At 51.1% G+C, this 23,143-nt stretch overlaps 1 protein-coding gene across 7 annotated transcripts in view; it reads right to left on the bottom strand.

Annotated features, from left to right (window-relative positions):
* The window catches only part of LGR6 (leucine rich repeat containing G protein-coupled receptor 6), a 120,096-nt gene that overhangs the window by 30,366 nt on the left and 66,587 nt on the right, over positions 1-23,143 (bottom strand). For 5 of the 7 annotated variants that reach the window (XM_047705640.1, XM_047705642.1, XM_047705641.1 and 2 more), the window contains 2 exons: positions 13,629-13,844; positions 8,551-8,622 (listed from right to left, as the gene is read on the bottom strand). In XM_047705640.1, the coding sequence (XP_047561596.1) occupies positions 8,551-8,622; positions 13,629-13,844 (288 nt within the window). The remainder of the gene's footprint in view (positions 1-8,550; positions 8,623-13,628; positions 13,845-23,143) is intronic. The other 2 variants (XM_047705643.1, XM_047705646.1) reach the window with 1 other exon arrangement.

Below are 23,143 nucleotides of genomic sequence, written 5' to 3'. Positions count from 1 at the left end.
CACCCCTCACCTGGAGGTCATGGGCCCATTAAGGCAGGGGACCTGACAGCTTTTTTTTTTTTTTTTTTAGATTTTATTTATTTATTTATTTGACAGAGAGATCACAAGTAGGCAGAGAGGCAGGCAGAGGGGTGGGGGGAAGCAGGCTCCCCGCCGAGCAGAGAGCCCGATGAGGGACTTGATCCCAGGATCCTGGGATCATGACCTGAGCCAAAGGCAGAGGCTTTAACCCACTGAGCCACCCAGGCGCCCAATGACCTGACAGCTTTGAGACTGCCCTGGTCCCAGCAGGATGCGGCCTGAGGATTTGTGCTAGTGACTTCAGTTCATTGGTCTAATGTCAGGGTCCTGGGCTTCAACCACAGGGCTTACGGGGAATGAAGGGGGTGACCTATCCCTATGGCAAGGATAAGGGACCATCCCAGTGGGTTCAGCCCATGTTCGGGGCTTCTGTTTCTCCATCTGTTTCTCTGGGTTTGGGCTGGAGACCTCACACCGCACTAAGTATGGATGACCAGAGCCAGGCTGAACCCTACAGACTGGGGAATCCACTGCCCTCACAGCACAGGTGAAGAAACTGAAGCTCAGAGAGGAACAGGGACTTGCCAAAGGCCATAAACCCATTAATATATTCAACAAGTATTTATTGAGTACCTTCCCCATGCCAGGCACAATGTCAGGGGCTACAAAACTCATGGAGTGGGTGTCTGGGTGGCTCAGTCGGTTAAGGGTCTGCCTTCGGCTCAGGTCGTGATCCCAGGGTCCTGGGATCAAGTCCCACATTGGGCTCTCTACTTGGTGGGAAACCTGCTTCTCCCTGTCCCTCTGCCTGCCGCTCCCCCTGCTGTGTTCTCTCTCTCTGTCAAACAAATAAATAAAGTTAAAAAAAAAAAACCCTCATGGAGAGGAGGGAGACAGACAACCAACAAACAACCTAAATAGATAGATAGATAGATAAAATTGGTATCAGATCGGTGAGCTCCATAGAGAAACTCAAGTAGGAAAAGGAGATGGAGAGTAATAGGAAATGTTGCAAAATAGTGATCAGAGAGGACCTAGCTAAAAAGGTAACATGTGGGAAAAGACCTGAAACATGTGGATAACTGTAGGAAGAACATTCCAGACAAAGAAAGAGTCAGTGCAAAGGTCCTGAGACAGGAGCATGTCCATCTGGTATATCCAAGAAAGCCACTGTGACTGGAGTAGATTGAGGAAGGGGTGAGAACAGAGAGGTAGCAGGGTGTCACATCACCTGAGACCTTGCGGAACCTGTAGGCTTTTGTCCAGAACTTTGTAGAACTTTGGCTTCTTTCCAGAGGATGTTGGGGAGCCACCGGAGGGTTTTGAATAGAAGAGTAACATGATCTAATTTGTATTTTAAAAGAATCCTTCTGGCTGTTGTGTTGAAAAGAGATTGTAAGGATGAAGGCAGAAGGACCAGGTGAGAGAAGGGTGTTGGCTTGGGCCGGCATGGTAGCAGTCGAAGGGTGAGTAGTCAGATTCTGGGGAGCTAGGGTGATGAGGTCAGAATGCTGGCAACAGTACATGAGTAATAAGTTAAAAAGAAGTCAGGACTCCTGATCTAGAACCCTTAGTCTCTGTGATAGCAGGGGCTGCAATTTTCTTGTTCATAAGTCCTTCCCTAGTGCTCATGTGACAGCTCAGCACATACTATCAGCTCAATAAATGTTTATGGAATGAGCAAATCCAAAGAAACAGAAAAGAGAGCAGTAATTATTGTTTCTTTAAAAAAAAAAAAGATTTACTTATTTATTTGCGAGAAAGAGAGCAGGGGGAAGGGCAGAGGGAGAGAATCCCAAGCAGATTCCCCACGAAGTGCTGAGCCCAACATGAGGCTCCACCTCACAACCCTAAGATCATGACCTGAGCTGAAATCAAAGGTCAGACGCTTAACTGACTGAGCCTCCCAGGTGCCCCTGGTAATTATTCATTCTTACCAGCTCCTCTTTCCCACAGATATTAAGGGCCAGCCCTGAACTTGTTTCCTCTCCATGGTGTCTACCAGAGAACCTGTTGCTAAGTGGTTCCAACACGGTGCCACCAGCGCCCCACTCCCCACCCGCCCCCTTAAACTCCTATTCCCCACCCCCCAACTGCAAACCAGCTGGCCAGGGTGCCTGTGGGAGCAGCAGAAGTTGAGAGTAGAAGCTTTGGCCCCATTGCCAGTGACAAGAATGGTGACCTTGGTCACCCCAAGCACGAGGGTGATGGGCATGGGAACGCGGTACCGGGAAGAACCAATGATAACATGTCACAGTATGAGAACACGACACAAACTCACTGGGCAGCTCGATTTTCTGCCTCTGAGAAGTCATTAGTGCTTCTGCGGGGAAAGCCAGAAAAAAAGTTTTATATGGAACAATAAATTCCTCTATAAGCCACAAAACCCCATAAATTTGCAGCTAATAAACCCACAAATGTAAGATGATTAAGAACTGGCAAGGAAAGAGGTCCTTGGTTCTTACAGGGTTAGCCTGGAGAAGTAGTGTGGTCTGATGGGCTGAAGCTGTGCCAAGGACAGAGAAACTCAGGTTCAAGTCCCGGCTTTTAATGAAATGAGTGAGTCAAACCCTCTCTGCCTCAGTTTCCTCACCTCTAACACAAAGGATACGTTAATTCCTGCCTTGTTTTCCTCAACAAGTGGTTGCCGGGCGGGGTGGGCGTGGGGATAAGGGAGCTCTGAGGTGCAACAGCCTTTACAAAACTATTTTTGATTCTCTTAACTGCAGGGAATTATCGTGGGATGATCAGCAGTGTCTTAAGATTAGAAAGAAAATTGAGGGGTGCCTGGGAGGCTCAGTGGTTAAGCCTCTGCCTTCGGCTCAGGTCATGGTCTCAGGGCCCTGGGATGGAGCCCCGCATCGGGCTCTCTGCTCAGCAGGGAGCCTGCTTCCCTTCCCCTCTCTCTCTCTGTCTGCTTCTCTGCCTACTTGTGATCTCTGTCTGTCAAATAAATAAATAAAATCTTTAAAAAAAAAAAAAAGAAAGAAAATTGACAAGATTCATCTGAACCTCTGCCCCACCCATGCTTTTGCCCAAGAGAGCCCGGCCTCAGAGGTAGCTGCGGTGGATTGAACTGTAGCTCCCTCAAAAATATGACCCAGTCCTAAGCCCTGGAACCTGTGACTATGACTTTATTGGGAAAAAGGGCCTTTGTCGATGTAAGGATCTTCAAGTATGATCATTCTGGATGAACAGGATGGCCCTAAATCCAATGACAAGTGTCCTTATAAGAAGAAACAAGGAGAAGGCCATGTGAGGACAGAGGCAGAGTCTGGAGGGACGGAGGCATCTGTAAGCCAGGGAATGCCAAGGGTTGCCAGCAGCCACCAAAAGTGAGAGGGAGGCCTGGAACAGATTCTGCCTCAAACTTCCACAAGGAACCAACCCTGCCAGCACCTGGATTTTGGACTTCTGGCCTCTTCCAGAACTGTGGGAGAATACATTTCTGGGTTTTGTTTTTAAGCCACAAAATTTGTGGTGATTTGTTACAGCAGCCACAGGAAACTATATAGTAGCCATGCTCTGACTCCTGGGAACTTCTACCCACCCTCTAGAGGGGATGAGTCACCCGTGGACTGCTACGAAGGGACACCTCTGGGCAATTCCCTCCCTGCCACCCTAAGACCCAAGGTCAAATGAAGGAGGAGGAGGAAGAGAGGGGGAGAAAGAGAGGGAGGGAGAAAGACAGGAAGGAAAGAAGGAAGGAAGAAAGGAAAGAAAGAAAAGTTATTTAATTAGTTAATTTGGGGGGGTGGCACATTGCTATCTGTCCAGCATTAAATGGGAGGACAAGAAAGAGAACACCAACATAAATGAAGCACGTACAGTGTTCCAGGCACTGTAAATACTGCTTATGAATGGTAAAATATCATCCCCATTTTCTCTGATGGCAACTGAGTCTCCTGAGAGGTCAGAGGACTTGCACAGATCACGCACTGGTGGCATGTGGATCTCAAAGCAGGTGTTCTAACTCTAGTCCAGTCCTTGTTCGACTCTAGAATGTCCCCGAGCCCTGGAAAAGCCTCCAGTGGAGACCTGTCTGGTTGTTCCGCCCAGGCCAAAGGCTAATCATCAGGCCCAGGGTTGAGAGGTGGCCAGATCCTCTCAGGACCAAGTTAGAGCAAAATCTGTTGGTGGGGGTGGTTTCAATGACATGGAGACAGAGGAACACTTTGCAGCCACAGCTGCCGCTGAAATAAAATATTCTGTAGAAGCAGCTCACTGGGGCATCTGGCACCAAAGGAGGATTCCATGGGATGCACGATCTTATATTATAAGGCAGAATTCTGTAAGTTCCTGCTTTGCTCTCCTCTCCTCCCAGACCCTTGAATGCTGCTACTGATTTGTACAGGAGGTTTCTGTTCCTACTATGACCCCAAGTTCCCCTCCAAAGGCAGAAAGGTCTAGCCAGCACAGGAGCTCCAATAGGGTCTGATATGTTCAATGAGGTTCTAACAGGGCCCAGATATCGTTGCCCAGGAATAAGGGCAGAGAGGCACGTTGTCCCCAGATCCTTCCTAGGCCTTGCCCCTCTGAGTTCTACCTAAGATACAGACATCAGATTCCCAGATCTAGGGAGTGGGGGCGGGCCTGTGGGCTGTAATTGCATTTGCCAGGCTGTATATATGTATGTATGTATGTATGTATGTATGTATATGTACGTATTTAGCACAGATTTTATTGGTAGGTATGGCTGGGGATTCAAGGATCATGACGTGACAGCCCCTGACTAGCATCCTGTGGCCTCTGAGCGTGGATCTCCAGGCAACTGACCTAAGGGCACGAGGGCCTGGTTTCAAGTCCCTGGGATCTCCTGGGAGAACCTTCCCAGAACTGTTCCTGGTCATGCTTTCTCTTATTTCTCAGTCTGGGAAGTCCTGTAATTAATCTGACCTCACAGAAGCTAGGGTTATGTGGAGCAATGTATTAGGAAGCAAGAGGTTTGGATTCTAGTGGTTTACCATCACTTACAAACTGCAGAAATCTGGGCAACTCGTCCCAAATCTCTGGATTTGGTCTGATCTGGAAAGTAGAAGAAAAAGGTATTTCAAGGGTTCAGGGCTGGCTCTTCTCTGATTCTGAAATTCCCAGCAGGGGTGGGACATCCTCACTGTGGAAGCAGAAAGGAGCTGTGGGGGCAGGACAGAGTTCATCCTGTCTCCCACCCGCTAGGATTTCTTGGCAAGGTCAGGAATGATGATGAAGGCATCAGGAAAAATGGGATCCAGGTCCCAGAGCTTCTCGCTTTGTAGTAAGGCTTTTGCCTGGGGCCTGTGGAGTCTGCATGCTTTGCTCTGCTCACCCAGACCCTGGGCCCTGCCCAAATCACTTGGATCAGCTTGGTTCTTTTGGAATAAATGAGAATACAGGGCCTGTTTATTTCACTCACTCCTTAGGCTTGGAGGCAGCCCATTGTGCAGACAGGGGCATCGAGGCTCACAGAGGTGTGGCTTCTTGCCCTGGCTGACCCAGCTTGCAGAAGTGGAACCAGGGGTGGGACCCAGGCGGCCTGACCTCCAGAGCGGAGAGCATAGGCGAGACTGTGTTGCCCTGGGCATGTTTACACCAGGTATCTGTGTGCTGTGCGGAGGTGTGAGGTGGGAGTGCTGCACTGTGCGGTGAAGAAAGTGGAGGGCCCGAGCCGCACGGGCACGTGGTGGCGCGTGCACTGTGCATGTGCATCACCCGCAGCGTGCGGTAGGGGATGGCTGTGTGACCATGCATGCGCCGGCCCATACCTGGCCCCTCCTCCCCAGGTGGAAGGACTGGGAGCCGCTCTCCCCCAAAAAAGCCTGCAGACAGAGCCAAACCACAGCTCCGGCTAGGGGGGTTTGATCTTCCCCTGCTGCGGAGATGAGAGAGGTCTAAGTGGCAGAGATTTATGGGGCCCGAGGGACAAATACCCTTCCAATGAAGACGCTCACATGAAAAGCTCCAAAGTAATAACCGAGGCTGCAAAGTGTGCCAATTATGCAACAATTAAAAGGTTTCACTATCTTTCTTTCTCCTTTTATTCTCCCGGCCACTCCTCCCCCTTTTCACATCTGGCTGCCCCGGCAGGCTCCCCCAGCAAATGCTGGGGGGTGGGGGGGGGATAGAGGATAAAGAACACACTTTTCCCCTTTTTAATTGGAGATCAAAAGTTGGAAGAAGAGCTTATCCCTCAAGGGCAGGGAGGGAAGCTGTGTTGTGGAGATTGAGGCCCTCAGAGGAGCGGGTGGGGATGAGAAAGGAGTGCAGGGTAGGTTCCTAACATGGATTCCCAGGCTCTGTACGGACAGACATCGTACACACATCAGCTCATTTAATCCACACATCAACCCATTAGATCAGGTATTACACTCCAGATTAGAAAACTAAGAACTCATGAAGGCAAATGCCTCGACCAAGGTCCCACAGCTGGTAGAACTGGCATGAGCCCCAGGTATCAGATGCTAAGGGCCACAGACTTTGCGATAAGGCTTTCTCCTATCTCTTCGCCTTGCCTTTACGTCTGGGCAGTGGGTGCACGCCCTGGGCTCTGTGTGACGGAGCCAAGCACTCTCACAGATGAAAGGTACAGTGGGCACTTAGCGGCAGGATCGCTCTGTAATTAAGCCAGCACCAGCTGAGCCAAATGCCCTGCGCAGCAATCCAGCAGCTAATTGAGAAAGAATTAGGCAGTGTGCCCCAAAAGTGAAGAAAGAGCTGCTAGGTGGCTTTTTAGAGGTGCCAACCCACACCCAGTATGTGTGCCCCCTCCCCACTGGAGTTCCCGGCAGAACTAACAGCCCTCACACCCCAGGGCAGATAACACTGGGCTCCTTGCCACTCTGCTGATGCCCAGCAGCTCCAAACTCCGCCCCCCGCCTCCCGTATCTCCTGAGGGGGGGTGGTGTTGGTGGCATGGGCCTTAAGAGGTCCCTGGCCACCCCTGACCCCAAACACCTAGCCGTAGTAGACTTGCACAATTCACAGTCGACTCAGATGGCTGAGGGGCGCAGGGCACCAAGCTAGGAGCTTCCATGGGCATTTTCTCAGTTAACACATCCCAGATCTGCTCTGTCCTGAACCGAGGGAGTAACTCTGGGCGTGCCATGCCACTTCCCTGGACCTCGGGTTGCTAGTGTGTTGGTGGAGTGGGCTACAGTGTCCGGCTTTCACTGGCCGGCTGTCTGTGGAGGCTAGAGAAGGGAACACAGAGCCCAAGTCACACACAGTGGTGGGGAGAGGTTCCAACTTTCCTGACTCCAGGCTGGGGCACATCCCCCCATCCCCCACTCCCAGGCACTTGGTCAGCGGCAGAGTGAGGGCACAGGGAAAGCCAGGCCCAGCTCTGCCATTTCTCCTGCTCCAGGCTGAGCCCAAGAGAACAACTGGGCTTCTGGGTCTCCTGCCCACCGGAAAGAGGAGCAGAGCATTGGTCTCAGCCTCCCTATTCCCTTCCCCTCCACAACCACAAACGCAGACAGCCCAGACCTCCTGGGCTAGACTTGCCAAATGGTTTTCCCCAAACCACTGCCTCCTTGGGTCACAGCTTGTCTCCCGGCATTTTCTCCCAGGCTGCTTTGGGTTCTTGAAAAATCCCTCACTTTGGGAGCTTGGGTGCATGTCTGGGTGTTGGGCGGGGAGGGAAGAGGTGGAGGAGGGAAGGCAAAAGGCACCGTGACCGTGATCATGCCCCTGACACGTGAGCCCTGCCCCAACCTTAATGGCTCACTCTCAGTGACCAGGGGCGGGGGCGGGGCTGGGGGGGGGCTCCCTCTCTCCCTGGCGCTGGTGGCCTGCACCAGGTGGCTGTGGCAGCCAGCTCCCTTGTGGGAACTGCGGGACCTCAGCTGGCATGGCCAGCATACTTAGAGAGCCCAGCCAGTTGTCTGCTCAAATGGGGCCCACTCAGCCCACTCTGTGGGGGCTGGCGGGACTCCAGAGGAAATGATGGGAGGGTTTGGGTGCGTTCTGACCTTAACTGAATTCCAGGATGATGATGTGTGAATAATATGGCTTTTTGAGAGTCAACAACTTGGGTGCTTTTTATAGTCAGGCTGGACTGCTGAATGGGCCATCTCCCCATTAATCATTTGGCTAGTTAGATCGACTGGCCAACCATGCCGGCATGAGTCCATGGTATTACCCTCCCTTCCGTCAGCAGCCACCCTGAAACACATGCCAAAACTGCCATGAAGTCCGCCCATCCCCATCCCCAAGCCTTACAGTCCCCAGCCTCAAGATCCTCGTTCTTTTGGCTTTCCTATCTGGAATGTTCATTATTTCGGTGGTCTCTGCTGGCAGGAATCCTAGATTCTCCCTCTCTGGGCCACCCTGAACTCCCAGAGGGCACATTCCACCCACCTGAAGGATGAAGGAATGTATTCAGAGAGGCATCCTAGAGAGAACGCCAGGGAGGGCCATGTGGGTGAGCAGGCCTAGAGCCAGTGCCCAGCACCCCAGTCCCGCTGGCTTCTCCCTCTGCCAGCCTCCCCCCGGCCTCCAGGCATTCAGGCTTTCCTCACCAGGACAGGGCCCCACCACAACCCCAGCACTCACAGTGTCTCCAGATTGTGCAGCCCCTCGAAGCTGTGGGTCCCCAGATGCTGGATGCGGTTGTTATGAAGATGCCTGTGTGGGAAGGAAAGGCACGTCAGAACGGGTGCCCACAGCATCGGGCTCAGGGTGGGGGCAGAAAGCAGACGATGGCTTAAGTCGGAAGGTGGAGGCAGAAGCATGAACACACTGACCCCAGTGGTCCAGCCCTTTGTCTCCAGGGATAAAATGATTAGCCAAGACTGATTTCTGAAGTTACAATCCCCACGGCTGAATCAACCATGGGCTACATGGTTTTCACTTCCTACTGAAGGAAAACACAAGAGGAATGCCCAAGACCAAGGCTAAGGCAGGCTCCCACTAAGCTCTTGGAGAGAGTCCTGATGTCAGGGGGACTCCATTCTGAGGCTTCTTCTATGGTCCTGCTCCCCAGGACCCAGCCCGCCTGACTCAGTGGCCAGACGCGCTTATGGGAGCCAACAGCAAACCGCGGTAGACAACATATAATTAAAGGCTAAGCTTTTTGTTATAGCTGGAGAGAGCTGTAGACAGGCTCAGAGATGGGAGACTGGTAAGACCAGAGGAGTTAGGGAAGGTTTTACAGAGGTGGTAATCCAGAGCAGAGCCTTGAAGCATAGGTGATCTGGACAAGCAGAGGGAAGGGCATTCCAGGCAGAGGTAACAGGGGGATAGAGGAGGGGAGGTGGGAATGAGCACGTGTGTCTGTGCTGGATGGTGAAGCGCCTGGCCAGAGCGCATGTAGGTCGGGGAGAGGTGGGAGATCAGCTCGGAAGAAATTTCCAAAGTAAAGAGCTAACTGAAAGCGAATGACAGAATGATCTTCTCCCAATTCCTAACGAAATAAGCAAAAATAGCAAAAACAAGAACCCCGACTCCGGCCCAAATATTACAAGTAGCAGCAAAGCAAGGACAGAGACATAACCCAATGTAAACAAACTGCACAGACTGGTGACTGAGGTGAAACTCTGGAACTCCTAACTAGTCCTGCTTTCTCCAAGAACTGAGCTGGCAAGAAAACGAAACCCTGAGAATTTCCCCTAAAACCCCAAATCTAAAGAGAGGCAGCTCTATGGAAAAGGTTTGTTTCCCTTCCCCACGTCTGGCTTCCAGAGGAAACAGGTGACACTGGGGAGTAAAATAAAGGTTCCAAGCTACTCACTGACTTGAGGAAATGACTCGAAGCCCGAGGGAATTCTTGGGTGGAGGGAGTGAACTCACACATTTAACACACTCTGAACCTGTAGATACAGCAGAGCCCCGGCTGCCTGACAAAGGCTGGGCTCCCCCTCAGAGCACATTCCCCCTACCTTCACCCCACTGCCCGGGCACAGAAAAGCAGATGGAATCTCAATTACCCACAATAGCCCACAAATGACAGCTAGAAGGGGAAAACCAGGGGCTCCCCAGATGACACAGCTAGAACAAGGAGACAGCTTTCCATGCATAAGCCAGAACAAAGAAATCACATGGTAATTATGGATGCACCAGGGAGACCGAGGATGGGGAAAAGAGAAGGTGCAAAGGCAGGTAAAGTTTCAAGCCAAGAAAAAAAAATACAACAAATGGATGAGACACAGAAGGAAAATTACCACAATGGCCTCCTGCTACAAAACAAACTAAAAAAACAGTATTTCCAAAATGAAGTTTTAAAAACAAAAGAGAAAGGGCGCCTGGGTGGCTCAGTGGGTTAAAGCCTCTGCCTTCAGCTCAGGTCATGATCTCAGGGTTCTGGGATCGAGCCCCGCATTGGGCTCTCTGCTTGGTGGGAAGCCTGCTTCCCCCCTCTGCCTACTTGTGATCTGTCAAATAAATGAATAAAATCTTAAAAAAAAAGAAAAGAAAAAGAAAATGACATCATAGGCAACAAAAACACTGAGAACCAAAATTACACTATTGAAAACTTGAGCCAAGAAACAGGGTCAATGCTGCCTAAAATGAACTGGTATCAGAGAAAAAGCTTGAGATAATCATGGTGAACATGGCTGAATGAGACAAAAAGGTTAGAACAGAAGTGCATAGATGGAGAAGACATAAAGGTGATTCAATACAAGGGTAACTGACATGTCTGAGGGAGAGAACCCAAACACGAGACAGAAGATGTATTCAAACACAGAGTATGGAAGAAAATTCTCTAGTGGAGAAAGCATAGAATCTGCAGCTCCCAGGCATACAATGTTCCAGAAAAATCAGATACAGAATATTTTACACCATGACATATTCTAGTTAAGCTAGTAAAGTTCAAGAATTAAGAAGCCTCTTCAGACAGAAAAAGGAAATCCCTTACAAGGAGAGGAAATCACACAGGCCTCCAAGATGCTGTTCAAATACCAAGGTGACAGGAAGACCCTATCCAGCACACATGGATAGAAATAGGGGTCTTGAGAGTTGTGGGTCCTGTAGGTCTTCCCCATCCTTGTCCACCTCCCAGGTTCCACTGGGAGACAGGCCCCTGCCACAGGCAGCTTTGGATTTGACAGGGAAAATGTAGCCTTCTGGGAATATACTCTCTCCCCTAACAAGGGCTTTTGATTTCCCTTACTGCCTAATGCTTGTATCCCGACTGTCACCAAACTTAACCATTTCTTCCCGTGTCCTGTTGGACTCTCGTTTCCATTTTCCAGCCCCTTCCTCCTCCCCCAGCAACTCTGGTCTACACCATCTCAGCTCCCTAAATATCCAGCTCCAGGGTTCCGACTCCCTCTTCCAAACCACTCACTCAGCCCGGGCATCCTGGGTGCCTCTAGCAGCCCAGCCTGGGGCGGGGTGTTGGGGCTTCTAGTTCAGATGAAGAGACAAGATTTGCATGTTTGCGAGATTTGCACTTAACCCAGCCAGTTAAGTGCTGCCTCGGGGTCCCACCAACATCAGAGCAGTGGGCAAAGGAGGTCCACATGCTCATAGCAGCCCGATCAAAGCAGACTGGGTTTGGATTGCACAGAAGCCCCTTCTCCTCCACCTCACTTGTCTGTTTACGCTACCAGCCAGACTTCTACGCAGCAGTTGGGTTTAATCAAACTTTCCTACTTCCTATCATCCTCGGTCTTCCTTATCTGCCTCCTGGGTCTTTTTATACCTCATCCCATAGTCCCTGGACAGCTTCCTCCAGACTTCTCTTCCCTCCCAGGTCCCGGTGAGTTGGAGGCAGGACAGAGGAGTCATGTTTCTGGCTCTGCTCCAGGCAAAGGGACCAGTTCCCCTAGAGCTTTACTCTGCCCTGGTAGGTTTTCTTCCCTTGCCCCTCCTTTTGCCCAGTGGGGTCCCCCCGGCTCCGCCAGATATGCAGCCTGCCTAGCATTCCAATTTCCTGGTTCCCAACCAGACTTTGGAGTCATTCTTGATTCCCCTTCCTCCTGGTCTTTCCTAGATCACATTTATCCTTCCTTTAAAACATCCCTCACAGTCATGTCTTCCCTTCCACTCCTTCTCCCACCCCCTTATACTAGACCTCAGCTGATAGACGAGAGCCTTCTACCTGTCGCCTATTTCCACCCATCCTCCAAATTAGCCTTCCTGAAATATTGCCCTGCTCATCTTTACTCGAAAACCCTCAAGCTTCCCTTTCCCCTTGACTGACAAAAGCCAAAGTCCCTGCTAGGACTCTGAGTCTCCTCACCCACCTTCCCAGCCACATTCTGCAGGAGGATCCTCTGCTCACACCAAACTAGCCTATTCACTGCCACCAAACAGCCAGACTTCTATGACACTGCTTGGAACTCTGTTGGTCTTCACCTGTCTGGTTCTTCATCTTCCCAGGCCCAGGACCCACCCCAACTTCCCCATGAAGCCTTCCCCATCGGCCCAGGTTTCCGACACTGCATGAATCTGTATCTGTCACCAGCTATCTTGGCATAAGGTACAGTAAGGACATCACCAGCTGTCTTTTCCATCATTTAGTCCACTCTCTCAATTAGACTGTCAGCCCCTGCAGGGCAGCCGCTGTTTGCATCCTTCTCAGACTCTATAGCACCCCACATACGGGTTCTGGAAACACCTGTTGCTCCTCATTTGTCTGGAACCCCTCATGTGGCCCTCATTTTCCCAGTCTTGTCTCTCATGACGACGATCTGATCCCATCCCCTCAGGGTGTCACTAGGCTGTCACCAAAACAAGAATCAGTCACCTTGCTCTGTTCACCCTCTATTAATACCCCCACTGGCCCCCAGAAGCAGGGATGGAATGGCCATCCTGATAAAAGGACATGATCCATAAGAATGGTCCTCTTGGTTTTCCAGTCTTCCAGGACAGAGGATTAAACAAACAAATTGGTGCCTGAGTGTTCAGCTTTTAGATGGACCTACACCTCATCTATGCTCGGGTTTGGAAAATCACACCAGATTTCCAAGAGCAGGGGAGGCAAGTTGCCGTTTAGCAGAGTCACTAACACATATGTTCCCGCAGCAATTAGCGTGTAACCCAAAGCAATTACACATGACCTCCAAGCCCTTAGTAATTACCCTATGAACTTCCAATCACTCATAGCAATTAGCTGGGAGCTAATTTGCACTCCAAAGTTCCCACCAGGGAGGCAGAGGTAACCCCGGTCCCCAATTCCTGCCAGGGATACTATCTCCCAGGTAATTACCCTGACGGGGCTTTGCTGTCTAATTACTAGTGATGGCTTTTCTCTGCTTCTCGGAGTCTGGGAAATGAGATGAATTTATCCTATCCCTGTGTCAAAGCGTTGGCACCTGATTGTTGAATGTGGTAGAAATCGCTTAAGAGATTGTTGACTTATATTCCAATCAGCTTGGTATAGTTATTATATTATATTTGCATAGCGAGAAACTAGTAGCTTAATTCCTGTTTTCTGATCATGGTGTTCTGGCTTCTCAAAGCACTTCTACAGCTCTACTGTCATTTGGCCTCAAGATAATCCCCATGGGGTCAACAGGGGATGATTGTCCTCACTTTAAAAAGGAGAAATTGAGGCCAGAAGGTTCAGTACCATGCAGAGAAGAGCAGAGCTATCCAGACTTCCAACCCAGCTCTGGAGTAAACACGAAGCCCCAGCAGGACCCAGCTGGGAGTTGGGTCGGGGGAGCGGGCAGGGCAGCACTCACAGCACCACAAGGCTGGTGAGGTTCTGGAAGGCGTAGTCAGGGATGTGGCTGATGCGGTTGAGGGCCAGGGTCATGGCCTGCAGGGCAGGGAGGTTGTTGAGGGCCCTGACAGGGATCTCGGTGAGCGCATTGTCGTCCAACCACAGGTGGCGGAGGGAAGACAGCCCCTCAAAGCTCCTTTCCGGGACCAGGGAGATGAGGTTGGCATCTAGGCGCCTGGTGGAAGAGAGGATGGATAAGGATCAATCCCGGGCAAGATGCAGACCATGGTCTGGGACTGACCTGAGCTGGGCCAGCCCCGACCCCTGCGGGGCCTTCGAGGTACCCTAGCACTACAGCTGTGACTTCACCACCACTTAGCCTATACCCCGCCTCTTCACATTCCCCTATTTCGCCTCCATTCCAACCCATAATTCTTGATCCTTTATGCCATATGTTCCTACTTATGGCACCAGCTCTTCCTCTCAGACCCAATGTTGAATCCATAGCCCCTCTGTGGATAACCAGTATCTCCCTCACACCCCCAGACTTCTCACTCTATGCCATAGCTCCCCTCCTTTGGGTGAGGCACTATTCTTCCCAACCCTCTCCAGTGCAAGGCCATACGGTAGGGATAGTCCCACCATTTATAGAGGGAAATCTCCTCCTTCTGGACCTAGCCAAAGAGAAGGCTTCCCCAAAGATTCAAGCCACTCCCTGTCCCCTGACCCCAGCCCCGCTTGCTCCTTGTCTCTTCAAGGAGCCGGTAGTTTGATGAAGCTCCTGCCGAGGTCCTAGGGCTTCCTGCTCAATTGATTGTCCCTAATATGCTATAGTTGAAGTCCTTGCTAGGCTACTTTTCAGACAGGAAAACAGATGGTGGTGTTCCTGTCTGTGTGACAACCAGAGGTTCCCAGGTGACACGGGAACTTCTGATGCAAAATCTAGAAGACCTAGAAGTTCAGCCCAGCCAAACAGGAGATTGCCCATGTCAGCTTTTGACAGCTGTATCCCAGCCATGATGTCCTTTTTCAATACACTATTCTGCCTTCAGTGGGGGCTGAAATTGGATCACTCTAGGTAGCTGGTCCCACAGAGACCAGACAAGCTGGCCTGTGACTAGGGACCCCCTCCTGAACTTTTCTATGTTGAGGGGAGGCTCTGCCCTGAGGTATGGCTCTCCCACATGTATATGGCACCTCAGTCACTGACAACCCAGCCTTTGTCCACAAAGGCCCAAGGAATCCATAGCCCTGAACCTGAAGAACAAGTGATGTGGGCAGAGGAAGGTCCTGCTGGGCTTCTATCTCTTCCCTGAGCAAATTCACCAGTGCCTTTCTTGCCAAATGTCTTAAGGGCCACTGGGAGACACTCCCTGGCTCACCATCAAGGGGAGAGAACAGGTCAATGCTGGGACCTTAGATGGGAAAGCAAACCGACCTGGATTGTTCTTGAAAGCTGAGATTAGAAAGACCACCCACCCATATCAAACCTGGAAGGATGGGACCAAACACCCTTCAGTGAGTAGTGCCCTCTACTGGCAAGGCCTAGCACTCCAGATATGGTCCGTCCATGGTGGTCACCATACTCCTGATGGTCTGACTGGATGAAACTTTGTGAAAATACAGACTCCCAAGCTTCTCCCCAGGAGAGTGTTGTTCAGAAGGTCCAGAGGGGGCCTGGGAATCTGTTTTTGTTCTTGTTTTTGTTTCTTTTTTAAGTAGGCTCCGTGTTCTGCATGGAGCCCAATATGGGGCTTGAACTCATGGCTCTGAGATCAAGACCTGAGCCAAGATCAAGAGTCGGATGCTTCACCAACTGAGCCACCCAGGAGCCCCTGGGAATCTGTTTCTAAAGAATACCCTAGAAGTTTCTGTGCACAGACAGGTTTGGGAAATATTGGATACACATCAGCTATGAAGAAGACAATGTCCCTGTCCTTCCTGATGTAGCTTAAATCCAGTGGGCAAGTCAGACGTACTCACAGGACAGCAAAGGCAGGGGAAGCACACCTGTGTGAGCATCTGGAAAGGCCTCCAGGAGAAAGTAATGTTTACATAGAGACCTGGTGGCCAAGGAGGAACTGGTCAGGGGAGGAGATGGGGAAAAGAATCCTGAGCAGAGGGAAGGCAAGTGGGAAGGTGAGGGTACAGCAAGGTACGGGGCTGAGAACGGTCAGGTAGGGCTGCAGCAGGAGGGAGGGAAGCATGCAGGGAGAGTGCAAGGTGAGCTAGTCAGGTACAGAGCCAGAGCTCTCGGGGTCTCGTAAGCAACGCTGTGTTAAAGGAAACAGCCACTGAAGGGTTTTAAGCAAAGGAAGAACCTAGCCAGACTTCTGTTTTGAAAAGATTCCTCTGAAGACCTTATTGGTACAGGAGAAGGGCCAGACTGGAGGCAGGAAGATCAGCAAAGAGATAGTTGCTTTACACAACCTCCTCATCCGGAAAGGGACAGCCATGGCCCTAGAAGCTTGAGAAGTGAACTTGGCCACCCTGCTGTCCAGTCCCAAAAAGCATCCTCTCCTAGGGGTAGTTCTTGTTGCTCCTGACCTGGGATAGTACCGGGCTGGCCAGGCAGGCTCCCTGGAACAATAAAGTCACCCAGCAATGCCAGGAGTCTTCTTATCGTCCCATAAGAATGCCACCGCCACTTCCTTCTGCTCAGTGAGGGCAGTGTCTTGGTGGCAAGGTGGAAGGTGAGGTATCATGAGTGAAGGCCCCGAGGCAGGAGAATAGAGGGCCAGTGTGGATGGGGAAAGTGGGCACAGACTTCAGACATCCTTAGGAAGTCAAATTGATAAGGCCTAACAACCCATTGAATGTAGGGGACGAGGACAGCTGGGGTCTGGCTCGTCAGACAGGCCTGGGCCTGGGTCTCTGCAACTGCCTACCTAAAGGGGGGGATTAAGAGACTCAGGAGGCTGGAATCCCCAAGATGGGGGGTGCTCCCTTTCTCTCTAAAGCCTGGGGCTGGGAGCAACCCTATCGTGACAACCATGACACCAATAGCAGTCAACGCTTCCACATATCGAGCCCTTGTCGTATGCCAGGTGCAGAGCCAGGGACAAGTGTGTGATCTGTGCCTTGCAGCAATGCCATGAGAAATCTCTGGTTAGCTCCATTATACAGAGAGATTAAGCTGCCCGAGGTCACTTAACTAGTGACCCACAGAGCTGGGACTCCAACCCAGGTTGTCTGGGGCCCAAATTCATGTGTCTCGCCACTGTGTGATGCTGGTACTGGGGGAAGGGGGTGAGAACTTGCTGACCTATTTGACAGAGCCTGGGAAACAGGGCAGATGCCGTGACCCAAGCCCCTGGTAGGCAGTAGCCCTGCTCTGTGGACAGAGGGAAGGCGCTCTGGGGCAGACAGGAAGTGGCGCTGGGGCAGGGCAAGAGGGAAACGATCTTGTCCTCTGTGGCTGTGGAGGCACTTGGAAGCTGCCTCTTATGCACATGTGTATATGTGAGCACATACATGACCCACGCATGCACACACGCACACTTTCACATGTAACCTATGGCCCTGATTAGACCACTGCCTGCATTGTGTGCAACCCAGAGGCGGGAGGGCCAGAGAAGGGCCACTTTCCCCAGAGGCCAGGCCAAGCACAGCCCTGGCTCAGGATGACACTTTCCCAGGTGAGGGCTGGCCTGGACTAATGGCCAGGCCCCTTTCTGCTCTGTTAGAGAGAATGCCTCTCCTGCGAGGCCTTGCAGATCTCCAGGAGCAGTGTGGTGGGGCATGCCTGGGACTGTGGAAGGAAGGTGCCTACAGCCGGATTCCTGAGACCTGGGGACAGGGACACGCCAGAGGGGGAAACCAGGCAAGCTGGCAAATGAAGAAGATGGGATAAGCTCATGGAGGAAATCAGTCAGATCTGAATTTGTGTTTGGGGTGAGCAGAAGGTCCCAGGGTTTCACTCGCAGGCCAGGCAGGCTTGGGCTGGGATGTGACCCAGCAGAGGATTGCTGGGTTTAGCAAATAAAATACATGTTGCCCATTAAAATTTGAATCTTGGATAAGTAACAAATAATTGTCAGATATAATGTGTCCCACGTACTATTGGGGTGACGCCCAGTGAAATTTGAATTTCAGATATACAAGGAACAACTTTTTAAACATAAGTAGGTCCCATGCAATATTCCTGTTTTATGTGGTGACTCTGTCCCCAGAGGAGGTGGGGGAGAGCTTGGAGGACGTGTAGGCTTAGCCTCCAGAAAGATCTAGTCACAAAGGCCCTCTCTTCACATTTTCAGCTGGCTTCCTCAGCTCTGTAGTGTGACTACCTGGCCACCCAGGGACCTATTTTGAGGTTAAATGCAAATAAGAGGCCCAGCCATTAGCTTCCCTTCTAACAAGAAGGCTGGCCACGGGTGCCCTGGGGACCCAAGGGAGGAACTGGGCATCCCCCCAAAAAAGGGATTTCAGAGCAGGTATGGGTGCCTGGATAAGCCCAACTTGGGTTAGGATTTTGGCCTAGGGGCCTGGCAAGCCCGATATGCAGGTTCATGGTCCAGCTAACAAGGGGCCTTATTTGAGAACAGGACTCAGGCTTATGGGTCCTCCTGGTAGGTTTGTCCGTGAAGACAAAACACCCCCTTCAAAGTGGGCTCCGAGGGGGCCCAGAGAGGAGTGGGGAAGGCAACAGGGGAAGAAATGGAGCAGTACTTACTTTTGTATTCCCCCTTCCCCTCTTGTGAGGCATCCCCTCCCTCCCTCAGGGACCTCTGAAACTTGGGGAGCCCTGAGAAGTCCCCTGTACTCTTTTTCCACCCCACCGCAAGCAGGATCAGGTGCTCTCTGAAGAAGCTGCCTGACCCCCTTGAGTCAGGTTCAGGCTGTCCTGGGGCCCCTCTGGGGCAGATGGGCCCGGGCTCCCATGTCATCTGGGCGGGGGGGAGGGGAGCTTCCAAGCAGCCTGAATTCACCACTTGGGACTAATGGGCCCATCCACAGGTGGGAGAGTCAATCCTGACCGACTCTGGTTTGGCAGGAAGAAAAGAGCAATTATACCAATTAAGCCCTAGAATAAAATCAACAACCCCCAACAGCCCTTCTCTTTCTCCCTTGTGGGCCTGGGCTCCTTGAATGATTTCTGACTATAATTCTTACCTGCAGTAATAGGACAGATTAACAAGGACCTCACAGGCCAGTTTTGGCTTGCTTGGGCTCTGGGGAAACAGCTTAACCTCTAGAGGGCCAAAGTGCTCCTCATACACCCCCAGCCCAGGGCCCAGGCTGAGGCGGGGAAGTGGGTGGGGAGAACGTGTGTGATGGCTGGAGTGTCTTCCCTCCAGGTCCAAGTCCCATGGGAAAGGTGGTCTGAAAGTCACCTGGCCATAGGCCATTCCAGGGAGCTGGTGACATGAGAACCCGGTCCAACTGAGTTAAAATGAGATCAAGACCTAACCAGGTGCAAGTGGCTATAGCAGAGAGTCAGGTTAGACAGCAAGAAGTTGTTCACTGACAATGACCCAGAAGAACAACAGTGTCAGTGTAAACTCAGAGTCACATTATATCAGCTTGAAGGAGCCTGGCAGCCTCACTCATTTTATATAAGGAAACTGAAGCCCAGAGAGATAAAGAAAATGCCCAAAGGGAGGGGCAGGGCTGGGACTCAAACTCAGGGCTCCTTTCCATTTCTTTCTAATGCCTGGCTTCCCTAAAAGGACTGGATGACAGAAAAACATACACCTCTCTGAGCTGTAGGAAACACATTTATATTTGAAAACCAAAGTCCCTCACAGCCCACAGGGCATTTGCAGACCTAATGGGCCCTTTCTGGAATTTCCCTCTTTAATCCATCTTATTTCGTAACAGATCTGAGTCAAATATGAGACTAGGGACAGATTCAGAGCTCCTAGTGGACCACCAGCTGACCCATGGATGTCACCAGGTATTCATTTAAAAGGGATCATTCACATAAAGCTCTAAGCTAGGTAGCTGCCACCTGGTACCTGCTCCCAGGACACATGGTGACTTTGAATCTAAAGGTCAACATGTCCCTGGGCAGGACCAGGAGGACAGCAGGGAGAAAAGGGGGGTGGTTTCTATTTTATTGCACTCAGGTCAGGTGCAACTTGAGTTCTCTCTCCAGTTCTGAACCACATGATACGAGAAGACGTAGTGATTATAGGACAGGATACGTAGGAGTAGAGAGAGGCTGAAAACCAGGATCCAGGAAAACAGATGGGCTTGAAGTAGGTTCTAAGGGCTGGGGACATCTGGGGGAAGACTCTTGCTTTTCATCTATCTGGAGGCAGAGGGTATTTACAGGACCCCTACCTGATGTGGCCCCCTTTCTAAGAAAGTGTCCCCAGCCAATCTTAGGCTCCAGAGTATCCCCTTCCCTCATCAGCCCATCAGGTTTTTGCAAAGTGGGAAAGGAGGGCCAGTGTGCCATTTCCAATGCAGAAGTTCAGAGAGGGGGAACCCCGGCCACCTCTCGCCCCTGACCTGGTCACTGAATTTGGTGGCGCTCCTCTGCTCCAACTCCCACTACAACCTAGCTACCTCCTCTCCTTGAAGCTGCTCTCCGTTCCAGCCCTCCTAGGCAGGATGGGCTCTGTGAGTCGCGGAGCCTGACACAAAATGAGAATGGGAAACCCCTATTCAAAAATGATGAAGAATTTCAAGATGGCAAGAGCCAAGCACTAAACCTTCTGCGCAGAGGTCCTGAACAATGGCACAGGGCACACGCCAGGGAAGCCAGTCCTGCTCCCAAGCTCAGAAATCCTCAAAAGCTGTGGGCCACACCTTCCGCTGTCAAATCCTAATTGTGAGTGTGAGGATAAGAAAGAGGTTGGGGGTGAGGTACCTTGAGGACAAGGACTGTGCATTTGGCACCCAGTTGTCAACGGGCTGTCTTTTCACCTGGAAGCTCCCAGCCCCCTCCCCAGCACGTATAGGCACAGAGGTGACTTGCAGCAGGGCAAGGAGAAGAAAAGAGAGGATAGGGGCTGCACGGGGGCGGGGGCATCTCAGGCTGTGGTTGGGGTGGAGTACAGGCAGGGTGGAAGGGGGAGGATATTGAAAATGAAGAAAGAACAAAAAGGAGCCACTATGGAAATGGTTATTCTGTGGGGAAAATATTCTATGTGGGAACTGTTCATTGCCTGGAGGGACCAACAGCCCTGACGGAAAGCCTGCCAGGGAAGGTGAGGGCTCCAGCAGGGAGCAGGCTGGCACCTGCAGAGAGGCAAGGAGGTACCCCCAGGCCTTCCACGGGCAGGAGGCCCCAGCCTCCCGCACTGGCAGCAGTTGCCAGTGCCAGCCGCCGGCCTCCACGGGGAGGGCCATGGGGCTCTAACAGTGTGGTGGGGGCGGGGAGGGGGGCTGCTCTCCTGGGTGTAGCACACCCTGGCCCTGATTAGGGAGGGCTCATGCGTCAGTCAGACTCAACCAGCTCGGACCCCACACTCAGGTGCCTTTACCTTTGCACAAGCTGACAGCCTCCTGAGCTCCCTTTGTGGAGACCACAGCCTGATTCCTGTGAAGGCCCTTTGCAGTTTCCTGAGGATTCCATAAAGTCTCCACTGCCCCCAAATATCTCCCCACTACCCATCAGGTTGCCTGAAATGCCCCCTCATTACTTTAGCCTCAACTCAATCACCAAGTGTCATTCCTTTGGTCTAGAATTCAATCGGATTGGATTTAGTTCAATCAAAAAGGATTAAAAAATTCAATCCGGTGGATTGGATTAAATCCACTAAACATTCACTGAATACTTACGCTAGGCCAGCATTGTGCTCAGTGCTGGGATTCAAACATGCCTAACACAGAGTCCCTCTTCAGAGAAGCTCTCAGACTATTTACTTTATTATTTAATAAGACAGGATAAAAACTTCAGCTAACATCTACTGGGAGCTAGCTGATTGCCAGGTGTGCTCAGCACTTTACATATATTTTTATATTTAACCTCCATCCCAGTCCGATGGAGTAGGAATCTTATTATCCCCATTTTACAGGTAGAAAAGGAAGAACACAGAGGTGAAGCCAATGTCTGTGGCTTTAAACTCACAATTATACATACTTCAGTTAAGTGAATGGAAAATATTCTGGAAGCTGGATCCCACTCTTTCCTCCTTGGGAAATCCAGAAGACCTCACAGAGGAGGTGACATTTGAGCTGGCTCCCAAGAGGGGAGTAGGAGTTTTCTGAAGAGGCAGTATTAGAGAAAGAGACACAAGGCAAAAAAGAACAACACAAGAGAAACCACAGAGGCGGCAAGGTGGGGGTACCTCACCATCACTGAACATAGTCAATGATGTCAAAGTAAGCGAGGAAGGTCCAGAGACCAGACAGTCAAAACTGGAAAGGGGCAGATGACAGTGGTTCTCAGGTTAAAATGGCATTTTCGGAAGATCACTGAGGCTCCTGTGTTGAGACTGGATTGGGAGGGGTGGGTGAAGGCAGAGGGCAGGGCAAGAGTTGGGAGGCTAAGTACAGAAGTCAAAGATGTCTCCTTATGATAAAGGAAGGCTCCTGGAGGACAGGGCTCAGGAGAACAGAAAGAGTACGGTCAGGGAAGTGTGAGACACCAAGGAAAAGCAAGCTTAGTTTTCCCAGGCTGTCAGACCAGGAACTCACGCCCCTCAGTTGTGTAGAACAGATGATGGGTCAGCTGCATAATTCTATGAAATCTTGCCAATGACAGTCATGCGCTGGGGGGCCTCAGGCAGCCCCGTCACCCTGATCCCCCAGCTCATGGGGGCTGTGGAAGGTGACACTTTGTCTCAACCAACACCCTTTACTCCTGTCCTAGGATGGTAAAGGGTCAGGGGAGGGAAAAGTGAGAAGCTAGGCAACCTCTGACCCAAAGCTCTTCACCTTCACAAGGCCATCACTCAGTCCAGGTTCACTGATGAGGCTTCTCCTTAGCAAGACGTGAACATCAGCACTTGTCCTGAAAGGCCCTTTCTATTCTATGGAAGGAAATTTCCTAGCTAAGGAGAGCAGTCCAGTGGAGGCTCTGAGAGAGCTGACAGTTTGGGGCTGTAGCCAGGAAAGGTGTTGACAGTGTGTCTGCGCTAAAAGTAGCAACCAAGCCTTGAAGCCAAGCGATCGAACTCCAGACCCAGTTCTAGGATGTTCCCTTTACACATCTCTGTGCAAGGCAGTGACGTATGTATAGTCTGGGCAGCTAAGGTCTTCCCAGACCCGTGATTCCTCCATCCTGGGGACTGTAGGTCTCTGGTCTCTTCTAAGATAATATTGTTCAATAGGGCCTTCTGTGATGGGAGAAATGTTCAATATCCACAATGTCCAAAATGGCAGCCACTAGGCATTGAACACTCAAATGTAGCTGGTGTGGCTGAGGAACTGCATTTTTAAATTCATTTAACTTTCATCGACACACATGCTTTGTGGCTGCCATGCTGGACGACGTGGCTGTAAGAAATTAGTTAGGCTCCATGCAGGACACTAGGGAGACAGACATGGAATGAGATTTGGTTCCTGCCTGGAGGAGCTTACGGCCTAGCAATGAGGATGAATAAATAAAATACCAATTGTGATGCAGTGTGTGTGTGTGTG

Source organism: Lutra lutra, chromosome 15, assembly GCF_902655055.1.
Source record: "Lutra lutra chromosome 15, mLutLut1.2, whole genome shotgun sequence".
In the NCBI taxonomy this organism is placed as follows: Eukaryota; Metazoa; Chordata; class Mammalia; order Carnivora; family Mustelidae; genus Lutra; species Lutra lutra.
This window is presented reverse-complemented; position numbering and strand designations above follow the sequence as displayed.